This window comes from Leptonychotes weddellii, chromosome 1 (assembly GCF_054177405.1).
Source record: "Leptonychotes weddellii isolate Sample4059 chromosome 1, ASM5417740v2, whole genome shotgun sequence".
Lineage (NCBI taxonomy): Eukaryota > Metazoa > Chordata > Mammalia > Carnivora > Phocidae > Leptonychotes > Leptonychotes weddellii.
The window spans coordinates 56,302,254-56,317,938 of record NC_138369.1 but is presented as its reverse complement, the minus strand read 5'-3'; the positions used below and the strand labels follow the sequence as shown (position 1 = coordinate 56,317,938).

The 15,685-nt window shown below is 37.5% G+C and overlaps 1 protein-coding gene across 1 annotated transcript in view; it reads right to left on the bottom strand.

The window, feature by feature from the left end:
• The window catches only part of GOLGA4 (golgin A4), a 108,195-nt gene that overhangs the window by 51,252 nt on the left and 41,258 nt on the right, over positions 1–15,685 (bottom strand). The window contains exons 7-11 of the mRNA XM_081818860.1: positions 12,820–12,918; positions 11,919–12,048; positions 10,614–10,801; positions 10,240–10,323; positions 7,956–8,103 (exon numbers count right to left, since the gene is read on the bottom strand). Coding sequence (XP_081674986.1) covers positions 7,956–8,103; positions 10,240–10,323; positions 10,614–10,801; positions 11,919–12,048; positions 12,820–12,918 — 649 coding nt within the window. The remainder of the gene's footprint in view (positions 1–7,955; positions 8,104–10,239; positions 10,324–10,613; positions 10,802–11,918; positions 12,049–12,819; positions 12,919–15,685) is intronic.

Genomic DNA, 15,685 nt, shown 5'->3' with positions numbered 1-15,685 from the left:
AACTCTCAACAAAATATAGCATGTTATATCTCTGACAGACACAGGAAACCTCCCCTGCGTTCTATCTCCACCTTGCTGTATGGAAATGTTAAGTATCTGGGGCGGGGGGCGGGGGGGGCATTAAAACACATTACATATATTGACACACAGAAAACATATTTCAAACTCATTCTGGATTCCACACTGTACCACGAATGAAGCCACTTCCTTACAGGAAGTCTGCCTCCAACAATGAGTCCCATTTCAATGTTGAGGGAGAATATACTGAGTTTACTTACCAACCAGAAATGTCTCACCCTCTGATCTTACAACCATCAGATACAGAAAAGTGCTGTCCATAGCTTGTAATGCTCTAAAGATAAATTTCCCACACTTTCCAAAATGAAACTATTCTAGGATTCTAGTGTGAGAGTAAAGAAGTATGTTGTGAATGTCTACATAATTTATCTTCCAATTACCAACAAAGGATAAGTGAGTGGGGAGAAAGAAAGCGTGCATCAGCCACAGCTGACAAGTCCTCTGCCAACATGCAAGAGAGCGCAGGAAAATACAGTCACAACACACGACAACGGGAAAGCTAAGCACGAACTGCTGCCAAATCTTGCAAGAACACACTGTGTTCTTCCAAAGCAAAATTCAATGTATCTCAGGCACTTTTTATTAAAAAAGCAAAAACAAAAAAAAAACTTTGAAAATATTCCTAGGCAAAAATTTAATAAACCTTAAGAATGGTCCTCTGTCAAAAGTAAAATGCAGGGGAGGCCTTTTATCGCTTTCCACTTCAGACGAGGTTCACTCACATCCATGGGGATTATAAAAATGGATAAATGCTCACTAGGAGAATTAAATGGGAAAGGTTGGCGATCTACAGCTCAATAATCCAACCATTCATTCATTCATCAAACATTGATTGGATGTTTGCCATCTGCCAAGCATAAGCGAGGCACTGGGTGACATGAAGACAATTTTTTCAAAGGCAGCTGATGAAGTTAAAGGCGATGGGGAATAAACCCTAGGTAAAACTAGGAAGAATGTGATGTTTGCTTTTGCCACTTCACCACCTTTGCCTCTCCTCATCCTCAAGATCCTTACCCATCGCAATAACAAATGCCAGAATTCTGAGATTCAGGGAGCATTACTGTTTTGTTGCACTATCCCGGAGTACACTTTACTATAAGGATAATAAGACCCATTTTTACTCCCTCTGCAGGAAATAAACATAGATGCAGAAGTGCAGAAAGGCTGCCAACCTGCAGATTAACTGTTGATCCTAAGAAGCTGATTAATGACATAAGAATGAATAAGTAAGCCAGTGCCCGTGTCTTCATCCCAGCAAAAAAACTGCTAAAGTGCATGTCATTAAACTAAAAACAAAAACACAGGTAGTACTACAAAATGAATGAAATGCAAATTAGCAGAGAAAGCAATAAAATGAATTTTGTTTATCAGAATTCCCACCCATCATCAAGGCTCTTTTGTGAATAAAAGCAAAAGTCTAGAGCAGCAGTTTTCAAAGTGTGGTCCAAAGATCCTAGGGTCCTGAGGCCCTTTCAGCGGGTCTATGAGGGCCTCTTTTTTCCAAATACATATATGCATAAGGGCAGATTTTCCTTATATATTTCAACCAAAATAACATATCACAACAGACTGAATACAGAAACAGGCATGAAAATCCACTATCTTCTATTAAACCAAACAATGAGATAAGCAAAAATGTAAAACAAGACCACTCTTTATACTAAATTTTGTTTTGGAAAATACAGGTAATTTTTATAAAAGTGTTTAGATTAATATGTAACAGGTTTATAGTTGTTATTTTTAAATGAACTAAAAACTTTATTCATTTCTTAGTTTTAATTTCTAATAGAGTAAATATCACTAAATGCAACCCATATAAACAAAAGCTCTTTGGAATCCTCAGTAACTTTTAACAGTGTAAAGAGGTCCCTGAGATTAAGAAGTTTGAAAACCACTTGTCTAGAGTTTACAAAAATGAAAATAACACTACCACCCAGTGGCACAAACCAGATAGTGCAATACTTGTATATAAATTGGGGTCTTCAGAAATTTAGTATTACACTTGCAATGGAAATCTACTTTTTAAGCCACTTTCTGAAATACATAAGATTCACTCTACAGATTGACCGTGCTTTGACTTCTAAAAATTTCACAGATCTATCCAAATTTTCATGTAGTCCTTACATTAACCATGCAAATTTATCTATTAAATACCTTGAAAACATCAGGCTAATCTTCAAAGATATTAGGCTAAAGCTAAGTAAATTTAATTAAATTGAAAATATGATTCTGATAGTCAATGACACTGTAAGAGCGCCGTATGGTGACAGATGGGAGCTACACTTGTGCTAAGCACAGCATAACATATAGTCTTACCCAATCATTATGTTGTACACCTGAAACTAATGTGATATTGTGTGTCAACTTTATTCAAAAAAGAAAGAAAAAAAGAAAATATGATTCTGTAGCAAAGAAATGGGTTCCTAATGCTTTCCAGTAATAGTGACACTGCCAGGGACTTAAGTGCAGGATGACAATGATTATGTATGTATGTAGAAACATATCAAGTACTCGCAAATATATGGCTATTAAATAGACTACTTATAATGAATGAAAATCTAATTCCATTTAAAATAAGAAATTTTTCCATCAGGTATACATTTGTGACAAAATATGTACATACTACTTATCTAACATGACAGACATAAATTCTACTTTGATTCATACTTTTTTGCCTGAGAAACATGGAATTTTCTTTATAAAGCTTACTCTAAGTACCCATGATAAGAAGAAAATAGCCCTTACCCCAGTCCTGTTCATACAAGGCTTGGGAAAGGCACCATGATTCACTTATTGGCATGTGTGGATGCACAAAAATAAGATGTATTGTGAGACTTAAGACTCCAAGAAAACCGTTACATAAATTATCAGCAACTAACAAAGCACTTAAATACACATCTGATTTTTATTATATAAATATGCATAAATCTTACATATTACTTAAACACATAAACTCTATTTAAGAGGGCCCTTCAAATGTCAAATAAACATATTGCACTGAATGTCTTTGATATATCAGGCCTATACTATACAAATGAATAAAAAACTTAGTTCCTGCACAAACACAGCATGGCAATAAAAAAGCAAAGAATGTTATGAGTTAATCTAAGTTTTTAAATGCAGCCAATCATAGAAAACATGTGACTTAGGCAAAGACAGGGTAAATGAAAGGGAAACAGGATTTACAAAAGATACTCTGAAAAGCACTCTGGAAACTTTCCTAATCCAAGTAGAATATTTTATTCACTTTGCATAAATTGTAGGCAAGAACATTTTATGGGGGGCAAGGGACTTAACACTGTGGTGTGGGTTTTTTCTAATAGCTATATTTAAATACCTAAAACTAACTTACAAAAAAGACTAGAAGTCTGTGGGCAAGAATTTATCCTGAGAAAAAATTCAAATATGGAATAAGCTGTATCACAGTGTTGTTACAGTTATTATTCATAATAGCAAAAATATAAAATTATCTAATGATGATCAAGAGGAAAATGGTTAAGTGATGTACATGCATTCTGACACAGCCATTAAAATATGTTAGTACTTTAGCAACATGTAAAAGTGCTCAAAATAATGCTAAATGGAAAAAAAAAAAAAGGAGCATATAAAACTATATGTACAATAGGATTACAATAATATAAAAATAAGGACTGGAGGAAAAACTAAATGGAAGTGTATTGAAACAATAGTGATGTGCTTTCATCTTCTCTCTGTTCAGTGTTTTTGCAATACATTGTATTAATAACTAGCCAGCTACCTCTACCTCCTACTCCACTTAAAACATACACATGCACACACAAAGAACAGCCAAAACCTAGGGCAAAATTTAGCAGCATTAACATTCTGCACTGTTGCACTGAACACTCTGTGTTGCACTGAAGAGATAATATTCTAGACTACTAATAATAATACCTAGCATCTAAAATATAGCATTATCCACTAAAGCTGAATCACCAGACTTCTCTAAGTTTAAAGTCTGGTTACTTGAAGATGTGGCCATCTGTTCTTAAGTGACACCTAGAAAGGAAAACTATCAACAATGGTAGTAAAATGCTTCTAACAAATATATTTGGTTTGGTTTTCTTTACCCACTAAAATAAATAATTCTAACAAAACAAAATTGTGCTTCAAAACCATGCCCAACAGTTCTCTAGAGAGTAAATAAGTACTACATGTTGGTACAGTGTATATTGTAAAGTGGGCATGTCACCGTATTTCACATAGTTTCCATCTTTTTAGGGCAAAACTGTTCTTTTTAAAATCAGAGACATTTAGATTTCTGTGTCCTCCACATACGGGAGGCATCACACTCATTTAGAAAAACTATGAGAACCAGCGCAATAGATTGTTTTCCAAGAAAAGTGGTGGGAAGTAGTGGGAAATGTACTTGAGCTGATTTTTACCGCCAGAATAGGTGAGCCAAAAAAATAAGTTGTCTACTAATAGCCACACGTCAAGAATTACTAAATATATCAGGGTTAAATTTTTACAGTTGAAAATTAATTAGGAGAGTTTATATTCTTTTATAATCATTTTATGTAGACAAATTTACTTTTAAAAATCCTTAACAACCACAAGCTTTAATGATGTTAATGCTGTCAATGCTTCTTTCTCATGGCCAGCTCTTATATGTTTAGTCTTTAAATTTTAAATTCAAGAAAGAGAAAGACAAATATTTCATAGAGGAATAGAATTCTCCAAGAGCCAGATTATGTTCACAGACTACGGAAACTCTACTTCCTTTACATAAAAAGACCTTTTCCTACTTTGAGCATTAAATTGGAATTTTTCTGTCAACTGGCATACGCATTTTATATCTGAATTAAACATTTTATATTTCAGGAGTTCTGTTCAGACTTAACTACGATCATTAGATGAAATGCAGTTGTTGTGCAAGACCAGTTTTCATTATAGATTTAAAAGGCAGTATCTTCACTGTAGAATGAGTCTGTTATAACTTTCTGTTACGGTCCAATAATTAGGACTACAAATATAATTCTTAAAATATCTATAAAGGCACGTACAACCATGTGATCCAAAGACTTTCCAAAGTTAATGTCTTTATTAAATAACTAAATCATACTTCTCTCTTTAAGTATTTATTAATTTTTGATATTTTTATGGTACTATTAACAGGAAAGTCTCCCAACCTACAAGCTTTGAAATATTTACAAAAATATGGTTTTATGAAAATACCATTTAAAGACAAAATACAATCATGTTCTGGAGAAGCAAGAGAAGGAAGGCTGTACTAACTAATGAAATGACTAAAATGGGAGCCTGGGAAATGTTTAACCTACATGTGAATTAACTGTGTATTCTGTCTACCTTTTTGTCACTCACCTCTTTCAACTTGATATTGGGTCATGGATTTCTACCTCCTCACAAGCTACACTCCAATTTTAAAGAAAATTTAATCCCCTAACCAACATTATTTTCTCTTGACTGGCTACATTAGTTAACAAAAGCAGCCCTAAAAATGGAAAAGCTTGATATGAGAAACTGAGACCATACATCAGGTTTCCTATTCCCTGAAAGCAAATCTGTTCAACAGTGCCTCACACCTCTCAAACTGCTTCAGGTAATTCCTCAGAGATTATATTCTGAGAGTTGCTGTCAATTAATGCTCTCTGGAGGGAAATTTTCTTGGGTTTACTGGGAACAAATTCATTAACTAAATTCCCCAACCACTTATTAATAAAACAACTGCAAAGAGATTTTATGAGCACATTTGGTATCAACCAACTAGCTCTCTCATCCAGACCCATTTCCCATCTTAAACCTTACAATCTGGTTTCTAAAATCATTTCTCAAACTGCACCCAGGGAATCAAATCCTCATCAAAGTCGAAGACCTTTTTTAAAGTCTTCAACCTACCTCTCCCACTTCTGGAAATGCCTCTTATATTCTCCCCAAAGCATAACTACCCACAATTCCTCTGACTTCTTGGGTAACTTTTTTTCCCCTCATTTATTTCTCTCTGCCAAACTCAAGATCTCTATGGTTAAGAGCACAGACTCTGGACTCAAAATGCCCAGACTGAAGTCCTGACTATACACTTACTCTCTGTGCATGAACGTAGGCAAGCTACTTAACGTCCACATTCTTGGGTTTTCCTATTTGTAATAACAGTCCCCATTTCAAAGAAACTGAGAGGATTAAATACAAGCACACACACAAGTGAATACAAGTAAAGCATTTATAACAGAGCCTTGTATAAGAAAACTAACTAAATGCTGGCTCTTAGTGGCCGTGGCAACGCGGCACATGCACGCTCATAGATACTAGCAGCTTCTACCTGGAGAAATCAGCCGCTCCCACAGATTTAATCACAGACTTCCACCTTAGGCTACTGACTCCTTTAAAAAGCTCTAGTTTCTTTTCCACATTCTTAGAAGACAATTTTATTTGGAAAGCTCATGATTGACAAAATTCAAAGTATCTAAGCAAACTCATCACTTCACTCCATTCCTCAAATGCCCCATTTAGATTTCCTGTTCTGACTTCTCACTATTCATTCAATCTCCTAAGCTTAAAACCTTGGAGTCATCTTAGACTTCTACTATTCTTCTGCCCCTGCAGTTGATCAGACACCAAGTTCTGCAGATGCTACTCTTCCTCTCTTTCCTAGATTCATCCCAGCCAAGGTGGCCGGAGCTCTCAGTCCCTCCCTCACACCCAGATTTCTACCTTTGCTTGTAGGTCTGACTTCCCACTTCATTTTTTTTCTACGTAAAACACTAGCTTCCATCACAGTATGCTTTCTTATTACTGGTTTCCTGTTGCCTTGTACACCAAAGTCTAAGCTCAATGACTCACCTTTTAAGATTTTAACAGTTCTTTCAGATCCACCTTTATTTCCCACTTGAGCAAGAACTGTTTGCAGCTGATTAATACACCCACTCTAGTCATTGTGCCTGCGATGCCCTTGTAGTAACTGGAATGTATGCTGCCCCCACCTCTCTGCTTAGGCCCATTCTATTCATTCCTCAAGGCCCAACTCGAAACTCACACCCTAGGGGCACCTGGGTGGCTCAGTCGTTAAGCGTCTGCCTTCGGCTCAGGTCATGATCCCAGGATCCTGGGATTGAGCCCCACATCGGCTCCCTGCCTGGCAGGAAGCCTGCTTCTCCCTCCCACTCCCCCTGCTTGTGTTCCCTCTCTTGCTCTCGCTCTCTGTCAAATAAATAAATAAAATCTTTAAATCAAAAAACAAAAAAACCTCACACCCTCACTAACCTGAAATGCTCCTTCACTCTGGTCTCTCCTCTCTTTCCCAGCATTACTCAGTATCGTACCTTGTGGAACACTATGCTGGTCTCCACAGTTTCACAGCCTAGCATTTCTTATGTCAAAACATAATTCTGTTATGTTAAAAGGCTTATCTTATACTTTCTTTATCTTATATTTTTTGTTTACCCTTTTGTTTACCCTAGAGCATCTATTTACAAGGTAGCATTTATTTAATATATACTATGCTGTGCCTACTTGGGGAGTTCCAAAAGTGTAAACCTGAATTTTGATACTCCAAGGTAGTAGTCAGCAAACATTTTTATAACGGGCCAAATGGTAAATATTTTTGGCTTTGCAGGCTACGTATGGTCTCTGTCACATATTCTTCTTCTTTTTTTCAACTACATAAAAATGTAAAAAGCATTCTAAGCTTGAGAGTCCTATAAATAGGCTGTGCATGGGCTGGATTTCACCCACAGGCCATGGTTTACCAGCCCCTGCCCCCTCTAAGGAACAGTTCAGTATCTTATACAGAATCTCTGTATCCATACCAATATTTAACTAATTTTTCTAAATGTTGGTTGGTCAGCACTTTACATGACTTTTGAGTTCTAACATAAAACAAATAACCGCTGAGTTCTTACCAGCTTTTTCAGACTTTTCTTTCTGTTCCCGTAACTCCTCTCCCTGGGCAGTCATCTGTTTGATGCGACTACGGAGTTGAGCAATTTCTTCTTCTTTCATTTCCAGGGTTTCGTGCATCTGACGTTTTGTCTCTGCTATTACCATTCCCTAAACAGAAGTGCAGACACTGAAGTGTTTACATAACAAAACTGCATCATCAACAGCACATATCAAACTTACTTAAAAGGCAGAAAACATAGTATTTCTTACTACGTACAGCATAAGAATTATTTTAGTATTTCACAAACTGAAGTCTGTGTTCAGTATAGAGTCTGCACTCTATACTACACTACATAGTATAACAACTCTGGTTACCTGGCAGACCAGGGTTATTTGTTAATATAAAAAATTATTTTAATAGTAAGTTTAGTCTTTTGAGTATTAAAAACACATTTTAATTAAAAATGTTACTTTATAATCTTTCTATAAATGTTTGCTATAATTTTCCCTATCTTAGTAAACAGTTTATAATGAACAAAATATAGCCTTTTGTACTTGGCTCAGGGCCACCATGAACTATGTTACTGATCTGTGCTGGAACATGGGGAGAGCCTCAGAGGCTACTGAGGGTAGACGGTTACGCTGCCACAAAGATGGGCCAAGCCTGTGGTACAGATCTACCTGCTTTTTCTTGTTTCAATTGTGACAGTCTCTGGTCCCACTGCCATTCCTCACTACTGTCAGTGAGGCGCCCCCACTCCTCCAATTTGCTAACTGCTACTGTCTGCAAACTGTCTGCTACCTGCTACTGCTTCCCACTCTCTGGATAATCTACACATAAAATGAAGGTAACTAGGGGGAAAATATTATATCCCGAATCAGTCATTTGTGACTAACAAAAAACAGGGTGGTTCAACTTGTCTCTTGAAAAATAAGATTTTGTGACAGCTATTTTATGGTCTTAAGAAGATTATTACTTTACTTGCAGGGTTTGTCAAACCTCGGTTTAGGGTTTGACTCTTCCAGATGGCTCATATCAATGGAGAGCTAAAAACCAGGTAAGTGGGGATTACACAAAATTTCAAAACAAGATCGCTGGCCTTCAGTTTCTTCAAAAACCATATAACAATGGAGAAAAAGAGACACAGAGAGAGAGGCAATGGAACCTACAGATTAAAAGAAGTCTTAAGAGTCATATCAACCAATTACAGTGAAAGAAACTTACTTAGATCGTGATTCATAAAAATGGAAAAAAGGTATGAGACAAAAGGCAAATTTGAAACTGACTAGTTGATGGTATTAAGGAATTATTAAATTTTTGGATGTGATCATGATAATACATTGTTACATTTTTATAAAAATAAAGAGTCCTTTATTTTAAAACTACATCAAAATACTTATGTAAGAAATTATGAGATTTCTTGAATTTGCTCGACAACAAAGTAAATTCTGGGTTGAGGATAGATAATAAAGGCTGGGCACGTACAGATAAAACAACATTAGCCTTGAAGCTGGGTGGTGGGTTCACCTTTTTTAAGTGGGCCTTCACGAAGTGTGCGGAGTAGAATCTAGCACAACAACATCACAGAATGCAAAGACTGCTAATACGTTTCAAAAGCAGAACAGCTCTGACATGTTCTTAATTGCACGGCCACTTAAAATACGGTAGCGGTAAAGTGGCATACTGAAGAAAACGCTGGACACTATGAACCAACTGGGAGCTGCTTTAGAAAAAGAACCCAAGAACTTGGGGCTGAAAGACAGCGCAAAAGCGTCTGCCCATGAATTTTCAGTTGCCTCTGCTGCCATCACCACAGCTGCTGTTCTACCGCCACTGCCAATCTCACCGGAAAGGAATCCCAAAATTCATCTGCAGAAACTTCTGTTTACGCTAATATATATACTACCACTTCTTCCCTTTAGGCAGTGTATCTGAGAGATTCGTCTGTTTCCGCTGAAGACAATACGTAATATCATTCACATTTAGTAATGCCTTAACTATAAAAAATTCAACTTTTCTCTGAAAAATAGGTAGGTCCTGTAAACAGATTTCTTTTGCAATAGCTATTCTAATCTCTGAATCAAAATGCTGACTGGGATCAAAAAATCACAGAATCAGCTTCACATGATACACAACTAATGCTAACCGCTATTTAAATTTCAAACTTACAACAAAAAGATTTTTCATGGAAGCAAGCTACAAATAACTTTGGAAAGCATAAGGCTGAATGCTTCTAACTGCTTCCAAAAGGGAATGCTGGGGCCCCCTGACAAATTTTAGTATCATAAGGTTTATTGGTTTACCTTATCTTGTTCAAGCTGTTCAATTAAGTTCTTTGCATCACGCAACTGAGTGATAAGTTTAGTCTTCTCAGCCATATGAAGCTCCTAAAAAAATTTTAAAAATTCATTTCCATCTCTAATAAAGCTTCTCCTCATATGAGAACTCTAAACATTCTATCGAATTTGGATATTTCTCAGTCCAGTAAGAGCCAAGTATACAGGACGTCTGAAAAGGATGGTGCAAGTGCTCTGAAGCCCAGGGCGCATGGGAGTTGTCTCCGTGCCTTCTATGGAGGGAGGGGAAGGCTCTGCAGAGGAGGGAGGTGCAGGCCACGCTGGGACCTGTGGATCTGGCTTCACAGGGTTACATAAACCAAACTCATTTGCTCTTTTACCTTCATCTTTTCTAGCTCTTGAAGCCTTTCATCTAGTTGTTCTTGCAGGGCTTCTTTTTCACTGGTTAATAGCGCACACTGTTCCTTATGTGACTGAATGGTTTCCTTACAACGCTGCAGGAGATTCTCTTGCCGCTTAACTCTCTGCTGAAGCACCTCCAATGTTTTAGCAGAAGCTCCATCTACCACTATCAACAATAAAGCAGCACAGGCAGGGGTGGTCAGTAAGGAATAGAAGGGCTCCCTGGGAACAGTTACTCTGTTAGTACACAGGGGTGTATTCTCACCCCAATGCTCTGAGCCAGACGGAGAAGGAAGGAGTACCCTTCCCAACCTCGACTCTCACTATCTGTATGATCCGTATCCCAAGAAGCTGAGGAGCACAGTCACCTCCCTAGGGTTCAGCCCCAGCCCAAATGGCACAAAACATTCAGTAGTCAACTAACATTAACTGAATTCACCCTCCTTAAAAGACAGTTTGATGACCATCTTTTGTTATTCAAAAGTGCCCTCTGTGTCCTGGCTCCCATCCCTAAAAGATAAATAAAGAATTTTTTTCCAATGCATTCTAATCTGTCCCTGAGAGGAGTTCTGGTTAAGTACAGCTTTCTACATTCTCCATACATTTATGAGTTAAGTTTTCATATCCCAAGGGAATCTCAGGACCCTTTATAGCCTGGCGTTGCTCAGACAGCTGCTCAGCACCTTGCTCTGGCTGGACTAAAAGTTTACCATAAATATCTTTGAGAGAAAGAGCCAGTAAATAAAAAGTGGGAATTTTACTGAATATGTACCTTAAAGCCTCAAAGAATATGGAGGGCTATAACTGGATTTTGAAACAAAATTTAACTATTTCTCCCTTTCTAATTAGAAACCAAATAATAGAATATAGATATCTTTGAATGTAGAAGTATGTAAGCAATATTACTTTAAAACTAAAATAGCCAAACAATGAAAATAGCAAATTCATTCATCTTAAACAGAACTGACCTGTTTATATGAAATCTAGCTACTGTATCAATAAAACAGTGTAATATAATGAACTTTAGTATATGTGCTGCTGAAGAGAACACTAGAATGAATTTTAGTTACAACGAAAACGTGGTGCTACACACAGACTTTCAAGTCTTAAAACAATTACTTAGCTTTGTTCTCCTGAAGAACAATAACAAGCAAAGAAACAAAACAACAGAAACTCTTGCATCTTCCTGGAGGACACTTCTACCTCAGCCCACATCATGCCCTAGAAACTGTTAACATCCTCCTCTAGCTTTTAAATTACCGTTTCGATAAGATGAAGCTTACCTACTGGCTCTATATCACCGTCTGTGTTCTCTTTAGAGACACCTTCAGCCTGTGGTTCCATCTGAGGGAATGGTTTCGGTAAATCAACATTCATCGGACCATTTCGTAACCGCTGTTTCAGCAGAGAAACCTAAAAAAGAAAGATGCCTTAGGAAAAAAAAAATGAGGGGCACCTGGGTAGTTCAGTTGGTTAAGTGTCTGACTCTTGGTTTTGGCTCAGATCATGATCTCAGGGTTGTGAGACTAAACCCTGCCTTCTGGCTCTGTGCTGGGTATGGAGCCTGCTTAAGATTCTCCCTCTCCCTCTGTGCGGAACCCCCCAACTCTCACTCTAAAAAAGAGAGAGAGAGGGAGAGAGAGAAAGAAAGTACACAATAGTACTTTAAAACACAGAGTGGGGGGCGCCTGGGTGGCTCAGTCGTTAAGTGTCTGCCTTCGGCTCAGGTCATGATCCCAGAGTCCTGGGATTGAGCCCTGCATCGGGCTCCCTGCTCGGCGGGAAGCCTGCTTCTCCCTCTCCCGCTCCCCCTGCTTGTGTTCCCTCTCTCACTGTGTCTCTCTCTGTCAAATAAATAAATAAAGTCTTAAAAATAAATAAATAAAATAAAACACAGAGGGGACAGAGTAAAAGATACTCTTTATCATTATACTGGGAGGAAAAATCAAAATAAAGTATTTACTCCCAATGAAGCTGATTTTTATATTTGCTATTTTCAATGATATCATAGTTAGCCAAAAGACAAAATACATTAAAAAAAATATACTGAAAAACAACTAAGAAAAAGCAAGAGTTTTAAAAACAGGTCATTTTGTAACATCTGGAACCTATGAGATATCCCATCAAATCCCCTTTAATTTTTCTTTATCTAAAAATTCCACTCTTTTTCTTTTACTCTTTTACCTGAGTCTGGAGAACACTGATATGCTGATCTTTTTCCTCTAAAGATGCATCAAACTCCTCTTGTAGATGCTTTTTTGCTTGCTGATCCATTTGGAGCTCCTAAAACATAAAAGGTTTTGTAAGTAGTTTTTAATAAAAAACAAAAAAAATACAAACTTGAAGTTTTCAAAGTTTAAAAACATGATCAATCCAGATTTGCATTTTTCTTAAGATGAGGTATCAGCACAATAATTAGAGAAGAATCAGCAGGTAAAACATTGGTATTTATCCCAGTGGATAATTTTGTTCCTTAAAAAATATGTGATCCAAGAAAAGAAAGTATATTTTTAGAGCTGTAATGACTGCTCTGTAATGATAATGTGGAGAGGATAAAACAATTAAGATAAAAAAAACTTTATCCTACTTTAAAGACATATTACTACTTGTGCTACCTTATATGCACTTGATCTAAAACTACATTGTTTTATACCAAACAGATAGCCATAGCCAATAGAACTTTCCTCCTCCCAATACACAACAGCAGTCAATAGCCAAAGTCAGAAGATTCCTCATTTGTAAAATGAAAAGGTTGAACTAGCTGATTACCAACCAGAAAAATTCCAAGTTCCTGAAATTATTTAGAATGCTACTCTCTTTAGGTCATTAATGAGGTTTCCTCACTAAATCCAATGATCTTGACCTCTCTATTACACTAGTCACCAATAATTCCCTCCTCGGTTGAGGTACCCGCTCTCTGCGGCTTCAGGCTCCTGTCTACACTTGTATCTCTTAATTTCCTCTACCTGCCTCACGGATTCTATGGGCATCTATTCCCCTGGACTCAGTTTGCATCCTCGGTCCTTCTTCCTTACATTTACTCCATTAGAATCCTAGAAAGTAACATCTGGAACATAGGAAATATCCCATCAAAACCCCTCTATTTTTCTAGGATTCCTACTTTTCTAATTCCCTGAGCTCAAAATATTCAGTCACATTTTACCTAACTTTGTCAATCCCTGTGTATAATCAAATTCTTGTATTACTTTTTCTACAATGTTTAAGTCCTATCTTTTCCACATCCATAACCGTAGTCCAGATCTTTATAATTTCAATGACTAATTTCCTTCGGTAGCCTTCTAGAGAGAATTCTTACCCCAAGTCTTCCTCTGGTTTAATCCATCCCTTACACATTTGCTAGAAAATTTTCCTCAAACAATATTTTCAAGGACTTACAAGCAACGCCTTCCTTTTGCATTGTTTCAAATTTACTAACTCTCAAAACACTGAAGCACTAACTGTCCTCTATTCTCCCCCACACCTACACTGCCCTAAAATCCCATTTGCACTGTGCCTCTCACTAAAGATTCCTGGCTTGACTCCTCCCATAGCAGTAGTCTACAAATGCCAGTCTTTGAATCAGGACAGGTCCACAATGAAGTCTTCACTGACCCATGGTGAAATAACAAACAGAAAAGCGACAGAGAGAGTTTTTCTTTCATTTAAACAACTGTCCTTTACTCTGAGAATATGTCCTTCCTAATCTTTTTTGATATTAAAAAAAATCTTTCAGGGCGCCTACCTGGCTCAGTTAGAAAACCATGTGAATCTTGATCCCGGGGTCCTGAGATGGGTGTAGAAATTACTTAAAAATTAAAAAAAAAAAAAAGGAAAGAAAAAGCTTTCTTTCATGAAATAATGACAATAAAAGAATTTGGTTTCTTCTTTTCAACATCCTTACTTGAAAAAATAAAAGTTTGCAGCTCTGGGGAGGCTGGGTAGCTCAGCTGGTTGAGCATCAGGCTCTTGGTTTCAGCTCAGTTAAGTGGCCAGTTGGCTTGAGATTCTCTCTCTCCCTCTGCCTCTGCCCCTCCCCCACATGTGCACACACTCTCTCGGGCTCTCTCTCAAATAAATAAATAAATCTTTAAAAGAAGGTTTGCAGGTCTATGACAATTCTCCTTTCCCCCATATCTGGAAGGAACTGGAAGGTAGTTTTTCAGTCCATGAAATCCAAAAGTCTGGAAAGCACTGTCTTCCATGACTTTGCACAGGCCAATTCTTTAGTATGAAACAGTTGCACATCTCCTTAATAGTAATGCGGTCCTTTACTTTCCTTAAAATTCATTTTTTCCAAATAATTTTCTACATCCTACCATACTAGACTCTGTTACATGCCATCCCTAACAGCCAATAAAAATTCCTCAATTTATATGATGGTTTTCAGGTTTTAAACGTTTTCATCTCCCCATGTAGATAAGAAGTCCTTGGATACAATGGCAGCATCTTTAATCATATCTTCTTCTCCCTCCCCCTGCTACCTTACCGTATTCTACCAAAAAGCACTCCATAAACAGTAAAGACTACAAAGAAACTTAAGAACTGTCTACTTAGGGGCACCTGGGTGGCTCAGTTGTTAAGCGTCTGCCTTCGGCTCAGGTCATGATCCCAAGGTCCTGGGATGGAGCCCCGCATTGGGCTCCCTGCTCCGCAGGAAGCCTGCTTCTCCCCTCTCCCACTACCCCTACTTGTGTTCCCTCTCTCACTGTGTCTCTGTCAAATAAATAAATAAAATCTTAAAAAAAAAAAAAAAAGAACTGTCTACTTATATCCCAACTAATTAACTGTTTAACTATTTTTTATCTCAGCCCTATGCTACCCATTATGTTTGGATGTGTTTCAAGCTGCAAAAAATGAACCCTCCCTCCCTGAAGTTAGCTTTGAGAACAGCAGTTGCTCATAGCGAGCTGCATCTGGGTGAGCCTAGAAAAAGAACACACCATGCACAGACAGAAGGACAGAGAAAGGAGGAAATATCTAAAACAATGTCTTCATTTATTCCCCACTTAACTGGCCTTAAAAGGAAATCAGAGAACCCCCCCATCTCCTT